This window comes from Sinocyclocheilus anshuiensis, unplaced genomic scaffold (genome assembly GCF_001515605.1).
Source record: "Sinocyclocheilus anshuiensis isolate Anshui unplaced genomic scaffold, SAMN03320099.WGS_v1.1 scaffold169, whole genome shotgun sequence".
NCBI classification, from domain to species: domain Eukaryota; kingdom Metazoa; phylum Chordata; class Actinopteri; order Cypriniformes; family Cyprinidae; genus Sinocyclocheilus; species Sinocyclocheilus anshuiensis.
The window spans coordinates 320,441-339,481 of NW_015539818.1; the positions used below are offsets into that span (position 1 = coordinate 320,441).

General features: G+C 40.9%; 2 protein-coding genes across 5 annotated transcripts in view; one reads left to right on the forward strand and one right to left on the reverse strand.

The window, feature by feature from the left end:
- The window catches only part of LOC107684009 (uncharacterized), a 10,135-nt gene extending 2,520 nt beyond the window's left edge, over nucleotides 1–7,615 (forward strand). For both annotated transcript variants that reach the window (XM_016480133.1, XM_016480132.1), the window contains one exon: nucleotides 4,601–7,615. In XM_016480133.1, coding sequence (XP_016335619.1) covers nucleotides 4,601–7,511 — 2,911 coding nt within the window. In that variant the 3' untranslated portion in view covers nucleotides 7,512–7,615. The remainder of the gene's footprint in view (nucleotides 1–4,600) is intronic.
- A 2,646-nt stretch (nucleotides 7,616–10,261) lies between these two features.
- LOC107684011 (protein-lysine methyltransferase METTL21B-like) lies at nucleotides 10,262–17,367 on the reverse strand. 3 transcript variants are annotated; one of them, XM_016480137.1, is made up of 3 exons: nucleotides 17,009–17,367; nucleotides 11,263–11,356; nucleotides 10,262–11,125 (listed from the first exon to the last, which is right to left on the reverse strand). In XM_016480137.1, the coding sequence occupies exons 1-3, from the start codon at nucleotides 17,162–17,164 to the stop codon at nucleotides 10,737–10,739; spliced, it is 639 nt and encodes a 212-aa protein (XP_016335623.1). In that variant the 5' UTR covers nucleotides 17,165–17,367; the 3' UTR covers nucleotides 10,262–10,736. The 3 variants fall into 3 exon arrangements, with proteins under 3 accessions (XP_016335623.1, XP_016335624.1, XP_016335622.1); XM_016480138.1 differs by having other exon boundaries at nucleotides 10,262–11,077; nucleotides 11,263–11,374; nucleotides 17,009–17,361; XM_016480136.1 differs by having other exon boundaries at nucleotides 11,263–11,374; nucleotides 17,009–17,361.
- Nucleotides 17,368–19,041: the final 1,674 nt, after the last annotated feature.

Consider the following 19,041-nt stretch of genomic DNA (forward strand, 5'->3'; position numbering starts at 1 on the left):
TGAACTAGTGACACGGACCGTGTCCATAGTGTCATTGTGTCGCCTGCCAATGACGTCATAACCCCTCGATTTCCGGTTTTGTTTTGTAGAAAACATGGAAACACCAAAGACGCTTTAATAAGTTGTGCGTTTTATTAGACCGGTGACGACCGCACAGAGTAGCATTATAACAGAACTAAATGTATCTAGTATGATAAAAGCTCCGCTGCTTTACCCCACATACTCACAACCGGAAGCAGCGGAAGCGCTCGACTGTGGCATAATAAAAGCTCCGTTGAACATGATTTCTGCCCGAGTCCCGTCGGATTGCGTCGGCTTTGGGGATGAAGACCACAACTCCCATGATTCCACACTCAGTCACGTCATCATCTAACTACGCCTTTGTCTCTGTTTGTTTTGAATACGCGCCCTCTAGCGGCAAAAACTTACATATTGTGCCTTTAAGTTCTGGATCATTTCATTCATCATATTCATCCAAGTTGAACCAACTTCACGAAACGTGACGTATATGCGTTAATTTGGAGTGCTGATTGGCTGGAGAGTACGCCTCTACATCATCAGTTTTCCCAGCTTTTCTAAGTATTATTAATGAGAATAAAGTCTTATGATCCAATCACTGCTCTGTATTATGCAAGAGGTTGTAGTACAGTGGAGAATTCAAATGTCATGAAAGAGCTAACGCGCTGTCAGTTCATTTCTGTAAACATGACTGTAACAATATTTAATATGACAACACGTGGAGCGCGCATGAGAGATCGTTTCTGCACTGAACACCGCGATGAGTTTAACAACACTCGCTGCGTGGATCATAGTTCATATCCGGACCGGAGCAAGCGTGTTTCAAGTTTATGTGAACATATTTCATATTCTCTCGTGCTCCAACACCAGCACCGTGTATGCGCACATATCATGTTTTCTTCAAATGAAATATGCGCGAATAAGGGCACTGATACAGCAGTAGGCTACGCATCATCATGAACACGATGACACGACAGATTATTGTGATACACAGCAAACAATGATATATGGACCGAAAATTAAACAAAAAGTAACTATGCCTTTATTCTTTCTGTTTTAAAGGGGTCATATGATGCGATTTCAATTTTTCCTTTCTCTTTGGAGTGTTACAAGCTGATTGTGCATAGATAAGATCCCTGAAGTTGCAACGACTAAAGTCTCAAAACCAAAGAGATATTCTTTATCAAAGTTAAGACTCTGCCACGCCCCCCTAAAACGGCTCGTTCTAACACGCCCCCACATGTCTACCTCACTGTGGAAATATTAGCATAATGCCGCCAAAATGTGCACGCAAAGAAAGAAGGCGTGGTTTCAGTAACCGCAGTTAGTGTTGAAGCAGCCATGTCAGGGAGACGCTGTGTGTTTCTAGGCGAAAGCAAAAGCACTTTATTTGGCCTTCCGAAAGTAGATGCATTTAGGAATCTTTAAGATTACTTACAACAGAACAGCAATGCTGTATAATGAGTGTGTTGTAGGTCTGTGTTTTATTGGTTGTTTTCTTGCCTCTTCCCACCCTCTACACAGTTTTACTCGTTTCAGATCTGTGGTGTGAACGACCAGTGCTGAAACAGGGGTTTCATGACACTTTAAATAAGAAGAAAATAAGTTGTGAGAATAAAAATAGAATAGAGAGTGCAAGTGTTAGAGGGTCAAGTTTTTAATATATATATATATATATATATATATATAAGAAAAAATAGATAAAAGAGAAAAAGAAGTTTGTGGAGGAGTTTTTCAGCATCAGCTGTCACGCCACCTGTAGCCACTCGACGATGAGATTCAGCTGATTGTACCTCAGTGGGATTCCTGCTTGTGGATTACTTCAATTTTCCCCGTATGGATTGATGGATGCTTTTTTACCACTTCAGAGCCAGACCCAGAGTCCACACTCTCCGCAGATAAGGAGCCTGAGTCCACCGCAGACCGAGAGACTCAACTTATGCCCACCACAAACATCAAGCCTGAGCCAATGCCCACGACGGAGCCAGAGCCAGCAGCCTCGTCCCGGAGGAAGAGTATAAGGTCCCATCTGACCAGGTGGTACTGCTTCCCACCCACGAACTCCTTCTGCATCTAAAAGTACCGTCCTGCACAGCTTAAGTTCTTCATTGTTGCGGGTCCCGTCCAGCACAGAGTTGTGGATGTTCACACCCAGCCGTCCTCTCCTGCCTGCTCCTCTATAATCCAAATTTTTCAAATAAGTAACGCCAGTTACTTTGTTTCCCATGTATTGACTTACAGCTCTCCTGTCCCCATGTTGAGAGAAATCGGGAGTAAGTGCAGATGTGATGTGTGAACGTGATGTTACTGTAAATGTCAACATGCATTTACTCATCTCGCCTGCACAAATACAGATTCAGTATTCCTCAAAATGAAAGCAAAAAAAACAAACTCAGAACTTGAAGCAAACCTGCTATAATTAAATGTTAAACATCCTTTATGTGTTCAATGCCATTTTATTATATACTGTCTTTGCTGCTGACCTTCGATGATCCATAATTCAACCATACTAATAAGCAAAAATGGCTTTAGATAAACATAACATTTGGGTTTAATTGTTTTATTGCTGAAGAGTGTTGAACTTTTTCTGCTGAGTTCTACTGTACACACGTGAATTTACATTTCCTTCAGCCTGAGGCTTATTCATTTCACTTTTTGTGCGCTTTTACATTTGCCAAAAACAGAACTTTATATATTAAAAACAAACAAGCAAGCACAGATTTAAAAAGTAATGCAAAAGTAATGTAACCCATTACTTTACATTACATTAAAGGTAACCAAGTAATGTAATTATTTACTTTTTAATGGTGTAATGCATTACTCTTTAAAGTAGCTTTCCCCAACACTGAGCACTAATGGCAAAAAAAAAAATGACTTACCCCTGCAAGTAAAATATAGACATTGTAGCCTGGAGTGATATGATTCTCTAGAGTAGATCCTCTTGATAGATACAGCTTTATCTTGAAGGGTGTCCATACTGACATCTGCAGACTGTAGAGAGTAAAAATCAACTCTCCAGAGCATCACTGACTCTCCTGTGTGAACCTCTTGCCAAAGAAAGCTATGTCTCTGAATGCTGAGATGTCTCCGGATCCATTATCAGCACCCAACTCACCCCCACTCCAATTGATTTCAAAATAGTGTACATATACTCTAAGACAGGACTGTCCAAACTCGGTCCTGGAGGGCCGGTGTCCTGCAGAGTTTGGACGGCCCTGCTCTAAGATATATTTAATTCACAAAAAAACAAAACAGACAAAACTGGAAAAAAATAAGAAATTAATAATATGCAAGTTAGATAAATATCCTGGGATTTTCTTTCTCTTTTCGACAATGGAGAGCCAAGACCACTAACTTCTCATCCAAAGACATTTTTTCTCTGCTATCCTGGTTCACTGACAGCATCCTCACCTCGTCCATCACAGTCTGTTTTCCTCCAGACTCAACGGGTGATCTGTCCAGCTAAGATCACGGGCCATTACCTGCCAGTACTTAAGGAACTTTAAATCCTGACAAAAGATCACCTGCAACCAAGCAATAAATTAGGGCTTATATTTATTATGATTCATTATTCCTCATACGTATATGCCTCTTTTTAGCGTATTATCATATGCTCATGTTTTGTCGTTTGTATTATTGTTGTTGTCTTGTTCTGAAAAGAAAGAAAGAAACTGATTTATTTATAGAAATAACATCAAATGTGCAAAGAGTTGGTCAGAAACATTTACTTTTACACAAACTGACCACCAAACGCAACTTTCAGATGGCATCTTTTAATATTTTAGCCCACACATCACAGAATGAAAAACACAGGACTGTGGGATATCAAAGGCAGAGAAGGATACATCTATGCTGGCTTCAAAAATCCATCAGATGAAGGTATGTCATGAGACAGGAAGGGAAGCTGACATTGGATTCGGGCATGCCATGATGCCTTCCTAACTTGGAATGCATCCTCCGTAGGCAGCATTTTTCAGCTTTCGGACGCATCCAATGTCTTTTTATACCAATGACACAAATTATATGTTTTTATGTCTTTTTTAACACATTGGACAGTCATTTACATTGAAGAGTAGAAAAGGAACTCTTTGATTCAATAATTGGTGGACATGATCTTGACAGCAAAAATCTCCAAGACTGTTATTTTTTCTGTATTAACACGGATTTCATTTTTTTCCCGTCCTGTGAAATATGACCCGTGTGAATTGCGCAGATCCAGTTTTCTTGTCCAGGGGGCCCAATTAAACCCTTGCAGTGCCTCTGATTGAGCAGTGTCTCATGTTTTTAAAAAGCAAATCAATAAACCTTAAGGTCAAGTGTTTGGACAGGGCAGGGATCAGACTTTAGGTTAGCTGACTCTTCACTACAGTTAGCTTTTGGAGAAGTCATTAACTTAGGGATCCGTGTAATTTTTCCTCCCTGCACTGTGAATGTTTATGTGGTACGTTGTAACTTGTTAATGCAGACTGTGATTGACTGTTGTTTTGACATTCTCAAGAACAGTTAAAATTTTACAACCTGTGTACAGAGAAATCAAGTTATGTTTCTTGAAACTGTACATTACTCTTGTTTTTCTTAACAGATATCAGCACAAACCTTCTACAAGCACTTGCCTGCAACACCTGTCGGAGAACACTGACTCAACTGGTGAGCCAAAAACCTGGGTGGCATCAGGTACCAGAACTACCCGGGATATTTATGACTTTAACAAGCAGACTGAAATAGCATCAATCGCAAATTTTCATTCACACACCAAGTTATCTCACAGAGAATTAACCGACTACACTGGTGAAGTGAGAAATCCTGTACCAATAGAAAAACAGAGATCAGATAAGGGGAGGTATGCAGAAAGAGACTCGTATGCACAGCACAGAGGGTGGGAAAACACATGGCCAATAAACTACAGAGAAATAAGAGAAAACTTTGGAACAAACAGTCATAATGAGATGCAAGCCTATGCTGACTGCTATCATCATACGCTTTCCAAAAAACCACCTCGCTTTGAGGTTGGGGAGTGGAGGTCATCTAGGTGTGCTTCAGACACGGAGAAGGTGTTGGGATATGGCCAGTGGACTGTTAGTCCAGACACCACTGAACAATTCCAGCCAACTGCTTTAATGTCACAGAAAAAAGACAAAACTAAGCTCATTGGGGAACATCGGTGGAAAAGGAGCCCTTGGAATTCGAGAAATACAGAGAGTGTTTTCCCAGTAGGATCTTTCAGACAGCCTCCATCCTACATGGCGCCACCAGCATACAGCTCCCCGAAGAATGGTGACAAGATAGCAGCAATACCAAAAGTTACTGCAGAGGCAAGTGTGGAAGCATTTAAGGAGCAGACATTTGAGAGCAGAAAAGTACCCTTTACAAATTTGACAGAAACACATTGTGATCCTTCATCAAACAATGGACATTATTTACAAAAAAATAACCAGAAACAGATCACAGAGAGTTATCGCAGTGTTATCACGGGTGGACAACACTGTCTAGGAGCCGTAAATGCATCCACTGTCATACAGTACACAACAATAAACACAAAACCCCCTTCAACTCAAGCACAGCTTCAGTACCGAGAGTCTCCACACATGACCCATCCTGATATTACTCGGACGAAGCAGACCAAACTCACAAGAAGAAAAGGTGGCGAGACTGTGTTTTGTCTAGTCTCTCGAATGGGAGAGGTGTCAGGCTTGTCAAGTTCTCCTGAGGAGCCACTTAAATCCCACGTGTTACCTCTGTTAACTGATTGCAAACCGGATTACAAGGCAATCACCACTGAGCAGACAAATTCACCTCAGCACAATGATGGCAGCAGACAAAATCAGGATGCGTGCTTGAAGAAAGACAAAGCTGTTGGGCAGCTCGACGGATCCTTAATGTTTGAAGAGTATGGGCACACACCCCTAGATCAAAGATCCAGTTCTATCCAGGATCTGGGTAATGCAACAGAACCAGATGAAAATAAAGAAGAGTTGCAATGTTATGTCCAAGGGAATGACTCAGAGTCAAACTGTTTAGCCCAGAAGTCACCAATGCAGACAGAAGGACATGAGAAACCATGCAGGGAAATCATAGAGAAATTCCCATTGTGGAAAGAGCCAAAATATCAGCATCACTCGACAGGGATGACAGAGCAAAGAAGCCAGGGGATAAACGATGAGCCTGAAGTTAGCAACAACTCAACAAACGACCAACAGCAGAGTCTTGTGATCATTGACGCAACCTGTGTTGTTGTCAAGGTTGAGCTTGTACTTCTTCCAGAGAAGGAGCATGTCCAGTATGTGTGTTTGACAGAGGAGAGTCCTTCGCCAAGTACTAGAGAGGAGACCGAGGTGCAGAAGCAGCACAGCAGTGTCGTCTCAAGCCAGGAGACTCCTGAAAACAATACTTTGGACGAGAGAGTAGAAAGGATTCTTGGAATACCACATGAGCATCCCAGGACAAGCATACAGACACACGAGAGCATTTCAGAAGAACATGACAGCTCCTGTGAGAGTCACATAGTGGATCCAGTAAAAGAGTTTGAGGAATCTCCATCCGCAGCTGCAACTGTTGATGACTGGCAAGCGCAGGAAAATAAACTGATGGTGGGACATTCCTGGAGTGGGACAACACTGGAGAATAATGAAGGCGTAGAAGAAATGCTCAACATAATGGAAGTGGAAGAGCAAACCACTGCACAAGGACCCGAAGCTGTGCTCGAAGACTTTGTGGCTTTCACAAATGCAAAATCCACATCTGAAATCACCATACATATGAATCAGTCCACAGAACAAGGACATAGACCTGCATTGGACGACAGTGTGGTTGAGCACAGTACACAGAAAGATAATGAGAACCATCAAACAGATACTAGTAAGGACCTTACTGAGGATAGTTCAACAGAAGACAACCTCTCAGATGATAAGCGAGTACTTGCTTCAGATTTCTTTACACCTGTCCTTAGGAAAAGTGCAGAAAATTGCATCAAAGTTGTTTTACCTTCACCTGTGGGTTCCAGGACTCTCAGAAGGTCAAGCTCTTCACCTCATTTGTCATTTACCTCTGCTTCCAACACCTTGGATGTATCAAATGTATCAGCTTCTCCTGTGGTTTCTCACACAGAGAATGAGCCACTGTTGCTTCCATCTTTTACTAACACAGAAACCACCCAGTGCTCCGGTTCTCCCAGTGTTCAGTCAAGCTGTACATCCTCACTCCCCGCTCCTTCTTCTACTCCAGTTCCAGAAGCTTTTGAAAATTCATCTCTCCCACAGACAAGAAATGTTCCTTCTGATGTTTTACTCTGTACTTCATTGCCCTGTGAACAAAAAATACAACATGCCAAGTCTCTGTGGGATGCGGTAAGTCGTATACGCAAACACACTGCTCCTAACTCCGAGACAGAGGACGAGGAGACGGTTGAGTTTGGGGAACAAACTGAAAGTGCAGACACTGACTTGAGACTGAACGCAGAAGGAGGAAAATTGGAGGATAATACTTTAGAGAACTGAACAAAAACCAAATTATGTTTCTTTTCCCGTGCCAGAAAAACACTGTGTGTATACTAGGGGTGCAACGGTTCTCGGTAAAAAAATCGAACCGTACCGTTCTCCACACACGGTTCGGCATACACTAGGACCGCGGTTCAACTTAAATCTGACAATGCATCTGTAATATGGTTTGTTAGAATTCGGCTAATGCATGTTTCTCTTGATGGATACAAATTCTGGCTTCCCAATACATTATAACAAGAGCGATCAGAGAGAAAAAAAACAATACGTGGACAAACCAGTCACTCTTTAATCAATGCGAGTGCTTTATGCTGGAATAACTGTCATTTATGCCGTCATCACGTGTTGATAGCGCAGGTGAGACCTGAACAGCACACGTTGCTATCTGTGTTTAAACTAAACTCATTTAAGCCTGGCCAGTTTAAATATTAAAGAGCCAGAAGATGTGAACTCGCGCGCGCAGTGAGAAGATCTGTGTGGTCACTCATCCGAAGCACGTGAACCCGCATCTCAGAACGGGCGCAAATATTAAGCTCTCTGTGAAGTATTGTGTTTGAATGGACAAATTCAAAAAATTATGTCAAAATGCCCATCTTGGTGAGTATCCTAACTGCTCTTGATTTAATAACTTTTGTAACTAAGGATTAATCTTTAATTTATACAGTCAAATATGCAATGTTATTTTACATTTGATTTATTCAATTTCTGTACCTAAAAACTATGTTAGACCTACCTAAAAAAACTGAAAAGCACTGTTTATTTTATTTGTATATTTTTTCACTGTTTATTTATTTGTGCTGTTACTTGTAGTTAAGATTATTTATTCTTATTTTCTTTATTTTTATTTGACAATATAGTTTTTTCCCTAAACATAGCACATACCGAAACCGTGACCCTAAAACCGTGATACAAACCGAACCGTGAGTAAAAAAACTATGTTAGACCTACTTAAAAAAAACTTAAAAGCACTGTTGATTTTATTTGTATCTCTTTCACTGTTTATTTATTTGTGCTGTTGCTTGTAGTTAGATTATTTGTTCTTATTTTCTTTATTTTTATTTGACAATATAGTTTTTTCCCTAAACATAGCACATACCGAACTGTACCGAAACCGTGACTCTAAAACCGTGATACAAACCGAACCGTGAGTAAGTTGAACCGTTGCACCCCTAGTGTATACTATCATTGCATTGCAAGCATAGGTTGTAGTGAAATAGCAACAACCCCAGTGACACCACACACCAATATTTCACTGCTCCAGGCACTGTCAGTCTGTGTATTGGTAGTAGGGATTTTACAGTGACGCTTTCTGCACTTTACATTGTTATGCCAGTACAGTAGGTAGCAACAAGTGACTGTCTTAATGAGTGAGTCATTGAATCTTTCATTCAATCAATTAGTTCAAAAATGGCGATTCATTCAGGAATGGAGCATCACCTGCTGTGTGTGAGACATGCAATGGTTAACTCTGATGTCTCTTTGTTTGAAAAAAAATTAATAACATGCAAGAAGGGTGTACTTAATTTCCACGTGATTTTCTGCATGATCTGCATAATTTTTGTTGCATAAATAGTTTTTAAAAAATTACGAGAAATTGGTTATGCCTGTCGCCTGAGGCTGGATTTGTCAAATAATAAAAACTGGACCTGTACAATCAATACATGAATGAATGAATGATAAAACATGGATAATAAATCACTTGCTATTTATCTGTAGCACTCACAGATACAGAGATTTGCTTTTTTTTTTTAATAGTCCCTATAATATATTTCCCTTATAGTGTGATTTTTACAATAGCAATAGGTCTAGAACATTAAAGGTTCTCAATAATGCCTTTTGGATCTTTTACTTCAAAATAAGGTTTTTCTTGTATTAGATGTTAAACTTCAGCTGTCTACTCACACACAAACACAACGAGGCCAAATGGTATGGAATGACAGACTAAAGTGTATTAGAAAAGTGTTGTTGTAGTGCAGTGTCAGCTTCTGAAGTTCAAACGGTGTGGGTATTAAATTACAGAAACAACAAGACTTGTGCCTATTTGTGACCTACTGTGCAGGAGGGTCAGTTGCACTGGGATTGCTTGATATTTTACATTCTCATTCGATCCTACTTTGTGGTTAAAGCTGTTGTAAACCTTCAGTTCTCATAATTTCCGCATTTTCCAATTTCGCATTACAATGGACATTGTACACAAGGGACAATAAAATTTATGCACAGTTTTTTTTGCATTTTTGAATGGAAAGTTTACTTTTAAGGTACTATTTTAAAATGCCTTTTGACAGCATTAATGTAACTAACAGGAGTCACACTGGGGCTTGTGGATCACTAACAATACCTTTACTTAAACAACCCTGTTAAAAGACTAGATAAAATATGCCCGATTTTACTGTATTAGCAGTTTAATATTTATAGCTGCTGTATCTTATCCATATGTAAAAACTAGCATTATAATTATACCGTACTGTATATTCATGAGTGTTTGAAGAATAACAACCTCCTCTAAAACTTACTGAAATATTAAAACGACTAATTTCAAACAATATATCAATATCGATCAACTATATCTAATGATTTTTACATTTTCTGAAGGAAATGTGAGTAGTGCTAGACCAGGGGTGCAAAACTCGGTTCCTGGAGAGCGAGAGTTTAGCTTCAACCCTAATTAAACACACTTGATCCAGCTCATCCAGTCCCTTCAGGTTCACAAACTCCTCTTTACAAGTTGAAAACTTTTTTTTTTTTTCATAATGTTTTTGCTAGGCTTCAGTTCTTATCTCTGCCACTGCATGCTACATGACAGTAATGTACATTATAAGCGAGAAGTTCACTAAAACACTCCTCAGACATCAATGGATTCATTTCACAGAGTAAACTGGCAATTAAATTTATGGTAATCTGTTAAGTAATCTACATGTTTAATGTAACGGTAATGGTATTACAAATGTTTAAAATTGCAACTATAAAGGAATATTTTGTATTATAAATACATAATGGAATTATATGTATTCTGTTACTCCTCAATACTGTCAGTTAGTTACAATTAACATTTCATTATAAAAATTTAATGGAAAACAACAATTTCACTGAAGTGTACAATTTGCCACATAACTGGTATTTATACATACGTTTATAGTACATATTCAAACCTCCCAGCTCTAGATGTAAAAATAGACTCTGATACACTACACAAGCCGTGGTGTGGAGGATGGATGGATGGACGGCTCATCTCAAAGTGGCTTTATAAATATTGATATTGTTCTCAGGATCTCTTTGCACAAGCTCCACGCTGAACATTTGCGGTAACATGCGGTCGTAGAAGTCCTGAGCGCCGTGTTCTCTGCGCATCGTTGACGCCAGGTAGACAACAGCCCCGTCCCGGCACAGATGAACCAGTGTGTCCAAGAGAAGAGGGAAGGTTTCAGGCAGATAGACGATATCGGCGCCCAGCACAAAGTCCCAGCTGGAGGAGAATCGGCTGTGGTCCAGGCCCCACGCCAGCGCTGACACAGCGGGGCCGTCTGAGGGCCATCCTGAGAGAGGCGTGTTCACTGCAATGTTCCTCTCTATCTGAGAAACAGCAGAAGGTAAGTCTGTGATGGTCACATGGGCTCCTAAAAGACATACGAAGACTGCATTACACTCATTTTGACAGCAGTGAAAGTTTGGTTGAGTGAGAGATTTTCAGCTCTCCTTATGTTCATGTTGAGATGAATTTTGAGAATTGCACAAACATAAATCAAAGCTTTACCTAATCGTGCAGCCACTATGCCAACCAGTCCTGTTCCTCCACCCAACTCTATGATCCGCGTCCCACTGAGATCCAGAGACTCGTTCTCAAAGAACTGACATAAATGCAGAGCCTGTGACAAACAAGGTAAATGACTTACAGTGCCCTCCACTAATATTGGCACCTTTGTTAAATATGAGCAAAGGCGTACAAAATTCACAAAATTCTAACCTATTATTGAAGTAAAACAATTGAAAGTGGGGAGAAAATCTCATGATGAAATAAATGTTTTTCTCCAATGCATGTTGGCCACAATTATTGGCACCCCTAGAAATTCTTATGAGTAAAATATCTCTAAAGTATAGGGTTAGGGTTAGGGTTCCCATTCATATTTAGCATTTTTTTAGGTGACTGAAATTGTCCAGCCATGACTTCCTGTTCCACAGGATTATAAATATGAGTAACACAAAGTAAAAATTCCCTTAATCATCCATCACAAGGAGTAAAACCAAAGAATATAGTTCTGATGTGCAGAACAAGATTGTTGAGCTTCACAAAATAGAAAGTGTCTGTAAGAAAAGAGCTAAAGCATTGAAAATCCCCATTTCCACCATCAGGGCAATAATTAAGAGTTTCTAATCAACTAAAGATGTTACGAATCTGCCTGGAAGAGAATGTGCGTCTATATCGTCCTAATGCACGCTGAGGAGGAGAGTTTGAGTGGCTAAAGACTCTCCAAGCATCACAGCTGGAGAACTGCAGAGATTAGTTGAGTCTTCGGGTCAGAAAGCCTAAAAAATATGTATCAAATACCACATGGTGTTCGGGAGGGTTTCAAGACAATTTCTCCTTGCTTATCCAAAAACAATTTCCAGCATATTCAGTTGTCAGACACGACTGGAACTTCACATAGCACTGGCTATTGCAGTGATGCCATGCATCTAAACAAGATGTCCGGATGCATGGCATCATGGATTCAATCAAATACCAACAGATAAAAAGATGTTGCAATAATTGTGGCCAACATGAACTAGAGAAAATATGTATTTCACAATTAGATTTCCCCCCGTATTCCATTGTTTTACTTTATTAATAGGTTAGAATTTTGTGAATTTTTGTAATGAAAGCTCAAAAGGATAAACAATGCAGATTTATTTTCACAGCTGCATTTGCTCATATTTACCAAGGATGCCAATATTAGTGGAGGGCACTGTATGAGCCTAATCCATGTAATGGGATTTATTTATGGATGTTAATTTAGATTTACAATTTAAATGCAATTCTAAAAGATTTAATGGATGTAATTTTAATTATGTAACTATGTCACTGGCTCATCTGCTGTAGATGTGAGTGCATGAACTGATGAACAGACAACTTCACATGTCTGTCGATGAAATATTAAAACTGCAAAAGCAGTGCAATGTCACTGTTAAATGGTTAGTTTTTGGTCGACTGTATTCAGCAGGAGGGTGAGGTTTTCAGGTGAAAACCTTCTCTATTTCAGGTTCTCTTTGTGAAAAGAAATGAATTATGAATTAAATGAGGAAATTTATAAAGTGTATCAGCATCATAACATGGCAAAACTGTACACACAGGTCAGCAGAAAGCTGCTGTTATTAGTTTTCATAAGCCACATGAGAAATAAACGAACTCAAAACGAACTCATATGAGTAGTTTGTCCACCACTGACGAATAAACATTTCCTGGTTCATTTAATTAATTTCTATCAGCAGTTAACGGATGCAGGCATTTTTCTCTTTGTGAAAATGCTCATCTTTTACAGATTATGAGCATATCATGTATGCCTACGAAAGATGACGAGCCAATGAGAGTGATTATGGGGCATTATTAGCCCCGCCCCGTTCTGCAGGCTGGAGGCGGGGTTTGTGTATTCCTCAGTCGGCCAGTGAGTTTGATAGTGATGGGAAGTCCGGCTCTTTTGGCTCGGCTCCCTTAGAAGAGCCGGCTCTTACGGCACCCACATGGCTCTTCATTTAGTATCACTCGGAGCCTTCTATTTTAGCAATTTTGAATGGTTTGTGTTGGTAAGCAATTTTTTTTTCAGTGTTTTCATAAAGTCTTATTTTTATGCATTTTTTCGTAGCAAAAAATACAGTTACTATTATTTAACATTTTAATAAAACTTTAATTGAACAATTGAACACAGAACCACAGAAAACAAATCAAATAAATAAAGGCAAAAGTCTTAACATTAAGACACTTTAGTCTTTAGTGCAGGTTGGCATTCAGAAATATCAGCTGCCTCAGCTTGGGTGTGCTGATGCGATTTCTCCTCTCTGTGATTATTTGTCCTGTTTTTGTGAAGACCCTCTCTGAGGGGACCGAAGTTGCAACAATGCAGTCCCTGCGTCCCAATGTGCATACTATCCACCCTATCTGCCCTAAATAGTATATTAAAATTACTAATACCACACAGAATTTAGGATGGATAGTATGCACATTGGGATGCAGGCTGTGTCTTCCTACCATTACCTTAACCAACATGCTTGCGTTTAAATCCGGCTCCCCCACCTCTCTCTGTCGTTCTGTGTACCTGGCCTGTACCACTACACTCGTTATCTTCGAAGCGTGTGTCCCCCTTCCTTCTTTCACATAATGGTATGATCCTAGTCTATCATATGATTAGCCGCATGTATATTATTATTTTTATTTTTTTGTAACGAAAAAATGCATAAAAATAAGGCTTTTATGAAAACACTGAATATAAAATTGCTTACCAACACACAAACCATTCACAATTGCTAAATTGGGCTAAAATGGAAGGCTCCGGCTGAAGATTCGGCTCTCCCCTTCTCGTTCGCTACAAAAAATAGGCTCTTAGAGCCGGCTCGTTCGCGAACGACACATCACTAGAGTTTGAGACTCTTGTGTTTTTATAAGGCAGAAACGCTGTTCCTAATTCACACTCTGGCACATGCAGCTTCATGTTTTCGTGGAATTGGCCTATGTTCTCTAAATATTGTCATTCATATCACAATGCTGTTGTACTGTTTAAACTGACTGAACACTAAAAAAAACTCAGTTCTACACAGGAGCTTGAACGGATGCTTTTCTTTATTCACTCGGTCTCACGCACGCAACTCATGCACGCGCACGCACTTCAAGAACTCCCTGTAACATGCTGAACACAACACCCCCCCCCTCCCTCCCTAGAACTTGATGAACAAACAAGTTTCAATGTTGCACTCAAACTATAAGAGAGAAAAACATACAGTATAACCCCTATGCATGAAAATCTGTGATATAATCTTTCAGGTAGGCAGGACGAGCCCTTGCCCGAACTGGTCTGTCTCCCAAAGTCGCCTGCTGGGGCATTTCCTGGCCGTTTTTGGGTAACATCAAGCAATGGCTGAGGAGGGTGAGGGCCATATGCTGACAGGAGTGGTGGCGGGTCAGATCCTGGCTGTTGTGGGGGCTCCCTGAGCTGGAAACCTTGAGGTGCCTAGTGTGACCGTGGCTGTACTGGTTCTGGTCGTGGGACTGAGGAACTGACACCTTGTGCTGCTCCTGCATTGGGCTCTGTTGCCCACGGACCTCTTGCTGGTGTAAGAGGGATGGGCACTTCCTGCAATCTACTAGCATGCCAGTGTGAGCCATCACTTAACAGAAATGTGGCAGATCCTAGCTGACGGACCACTTGGTGAGGTTTAGACCAAAACGATGCCATTTTACTGCTACGGTGAGGTCTGCGGACTCACACCCAGTCCAGTACCTTGATGTTAGTATGCCTGACCTTGTATCTCTTATCGAAGTTTTTCTTCATACGCCCCTGGTTTGTAGTTACTGCCACTTTGACTGCTGCTTGGGGGCCAGTTACTACTGTTGCCGACAAGCCCTGTGCTCTGAGCCTGTCTAGGGGCAATTCCATCTCCCGGCCGAGCATGAGCAGAGCAGGTGAAGCCTGAGTGGTGCTGTGCTGGCTGGCCCTGTAGTGCAACAAGGTTTGATTAAGTGCCATTTGAAATGAGTACCCCTGGACCAGATGCGCCCAAATCCCATTCTTAAGGCTCTGATTAAACCTTTCAACCCCACCGTTTGCCTGGGGATGGTAAAGTGCAGCACAAATATGCTTAATTCCCTTATTGCTGAGGAAGGTGGAGAATTCTGCAGAAATGAACTGGGGCCCATTGTCAGTAGTTATGGCTGTCCAGTATCTGCGTGATAGTCTGTGATGTAACTGTCCCTGCTGGTACTACCTCAGGCCATTTAGAATGGAGATCGTAGATGACAACCAGAAAGCGCTGATGAGGCGGAACTCCATGGCCATGAATTTCCCCACAGATGTCTAACTGTAGGTGCTTCCATGGACGTGAAGGCCATGGGACTGGCTGCAAAGGGGTTGGGGCTGGTTGTCCAGTCTTTCCACTGAGAAGACACGGTTCACAGTCCCTGACCAGCCCCTCAATATCCCGGTCTATGCCCGGCCACCAGACCTGGTCCCGGCATCTTTGCTTAAATTTTATAATGCCCAAATGGATCTCCTGCGCCATTGATAGGACACATGCACGCAAGCTGCTTGGCACTACTGTACAGAGACCCCTGGAAACACATACGTCACCCCAACATGTCAGTTCATTCCGCACCCTCGCAAATGGCACTAGTTCCTCAGGCACTCGCGCTGACCACCCTGAGTGTATGTAGGTGTGGATTGTTGTTAACATGGAGTCATGCTCAGATTCGTTCTGTAGCTCTTCCAAGGAGACAGCAGATTGTAAAGGTGAATGGAGCATCTGGATGAACTCCAGCTCCACTCCATGGCTGCTTGGTGAGGCTGCGGGTGCGGTAATGGACCGAGATAAGAGATCAGCAACCACATTGTCCCTCTCTGGCGTGAATTTCAGCTGGTAATCGTACTGTCTCAGGCGCTCACCCCATCTGTGCAGGTGCAGGTGTTTACGAAGCCGTTTGCGTAACTTGTATCGGCGGAGCAGTACTCGTTGTTGGCCTGTGAGGTGGTTAGCGAGGAAAGCGACCGCTTCCTCGTAAGTTTCTGCATGTCCGAGGGCACGATATATTCTCTGTCCCTCCGCCCCAAGACAGTGGCGTAGCAGGGCAATCTTTCGCCGGTCGGAAATATCAGTGTAATCCATGGCCTCGATATATACCATGAAACCATCAAACCAACGCGCCCACGGAATAGGCGGTTCACCAGGCACGGGAAGAAAAGGTGATGGAAGCGGTAAGCTACGAAGATCAGCCATCTTCGTCACCAATGTAGTGTTTAAACTGACTGAACACTAAAAAAAACTCAGTTCTACACGGGAGCTTGAACGGATGCTTCTTTTCTTTATTCACTCGGTCTCACGCACGCAACTCATGCACGTGCACGCACTTCAAGAACTCTCTGTAACATGCCGAACACAACAGCTGTGAATAATGCGGGTTTCAAATACAGTTAGAACTAATACAAATTAGTTAGTTCACAGAAACATTCGGTTCTACCGCTGCAAAACTTTGTTTATGGTCAAAATGTGCGCAACCAGTCTGTTATATTATATCATGTTACACATTTTAAGTGCATCCAGTGGCTATAAAGAAGACCTCCATACACCCCAAATTAGTATAGGCTAAGTAAGCAAATAAATAAATACATAAATAAATAAAAACAATTTATTTGAACACAAGACGCTTTTTGTATTTGTTTTGTCCTCCATTTATCTATGCATTAATTTATTACACAGATTTATTCTTCACTATGTACAGGATCTGCTTGCAGTATTAATATGTAATTCTAATAATAACTCACGGAGTCCCAGACTGACGCAGCGACGCCCAGGCTCGCGCTGTAATCCTGGTGAATCGTGATGTTCAGTCCGTGAACCCTGTATGTGTTATCTGTGCTGAACGTCTCCTCAAACAAACCATCTTCTGCTGGGAAAATGTGCGCGGCGTCTCCGATCATGACAACAGCTGAAGACACGTTTACATCGCCGAGAGTGAATGCAGAAGTCTTGAGTACGGAACGCCAGCAGATTCAAAAATCACCAGCAGTTTTTTGTTTGCTGCGCTATTCGCCCTTCACTGTGATATAGTTTCTGTGATTTATCTGCTGACAGGCTCTGGTTTATGATCATGTGGATGCATTTCGTCGGCTGCACTTAAGTAGAATCCTGCATATGTGAAATACAGTAAACGTTGATCAGATTATTTTTTATTAACTTTATTATTTTTATTAAGCTATTCTTAAGTAAACTGTAAAAGATTAATTTCAAGATGAACACTCCGCTTTACTGATTTCATTTATTTATAAAAATCATATTTAGTCTCAAATCTGATCTCAGACTTCTGAGGAGCGTATATTTTTCATCTCTCAGTCATCATTGGATTGCATTGCATTACATGTTTGGATCATTTCAACCTCATCTTACTAAAACATATTATTGCAGATATAGAGTGACGACTAATATTTAGATAATTTTATGTCAGTATCTGCTGTACTGCTGTAAAGATCTCACTGATTTACATTACAAGCATCAGAATTTCGTCATGTAAATATCAGCATCTGCAGCAAATTCTTATTTTTGTTCAGTTTGAGTAAAATTGAGCTGTTTTCCCCCATATTTTCACTATATCAGACTATATGAGCTATAAAAGCCTGATGGATTAAATATGATATAAAACACATTTCCTTCATATTCCTTCAAGTTTCAATAAACTAATGGTTTTAATGTTTTGCTGACTGTTATTTCATGTCAGGCTTTACAGGGTAAATATTCTATGATATTAAAGGGTTACTCCACCCCAAAATGAAAATGTTGTCATTAATCATTTACCCTCGTGTCGTTCCAAACCCGTAAAAGCTTTGTTCGTCTTCGGAACACAATTTAAGATATTTTGGATGAAAACCAGGAGGTTTGTGACTGTAAAAAGCGTTCTCGTCACTTCATAAAATTCAAATTGAACCACTGATGGCAGATGGACAATTTTGACGATGTCTTTCATACGTTTCTGGGCCTTGACAGTGTTATTTACTTGGCAGGCAATGGGACAGTTAATCAAATATCTCCTTTTGAGCCTCCTTTTTTGAGCTTTGTAACTTTGCAGATCTTTTTATGCTCAAACAGCAACATTACAGACTAACTAAAGTTGAAAACGTGAAAAAGCATAATAGGACCCCTTTAAACAACCCTACACCACAAGATGGCATCCTTCCATCAGCTGCTGTGCATGGATGACTCTCTGTGATTGCTATTACACAAACACTTACAGGAATATGGATCGCACTGTGTTTGGTGCTGCTCACAGTTCAAACTACCGAGTTTATTGCCAGTTTGAAATAGTTCAAACTATTTCCAAGCTTCTTTGTTGTTACAAAACGAGTTCCAGCATTGAATGTTCAATCTTGACGTGGCCATCAGAGCAGGCTTTAGGTTTAGAGGACACTACAGCTGCGCTGAAGCCGAGTGATTTTAGGAGACTGCTGGTTTCCCAGTATCACGGGTTCAGAGCACACGCTGACCCTCTGAGCGCTCGCTGGGGAAACCCCAGAGCAAACACAGCGTGGCCTTATGTCCATCAGCTGTTTTACTAGAACAGCACAACCCGGCACTCGCCTTCTCAGAAAACCTGCTATTAGAGTAAGTAGGTTTTGTGGAATTACCGTGGACTAAACTATAGCAGCGAGCCAGAAAGTAAAGTTGGTTTTTTGTGCACTGTTAGTAAAAGAGACTTTATAACCAGCGACAGCAAATGCAGTTACCTTTACAATTGACTCAAAACAACATTTTTATTCAATATAGAAAAATTGTGCGATTAAGTAAGCAATCATACTGCATGTAG

What these genes read in the sequence shown, in the direction of transcription:
- LOC107684011 (XM_016480136.1), bottom strand. Translation starts at nt 17,164, where the DNA reads ATGATCGGAGACGCCGCGCACATTTTCCCAGCAGAAGATGGTTTGTTT. An exon ending in CTGCGTCAGTCTGGGACTCC is followed by an intron (nt 11,375 to 17,008) that starts GTGAGTTATTAT and finishes TGTTTGTCACAG; the next exon opens with GCTCTGCATTTATGTCAGTT. An exon ending in CATAGTGGCTGCACGATTAG is followed by an intron (nt 11,126 to 11,262) that starts GTAAAGCTTTGA and finishes TATGTCTTTTAG; the next exon opens with GAGCCCATGTGACCATCACA.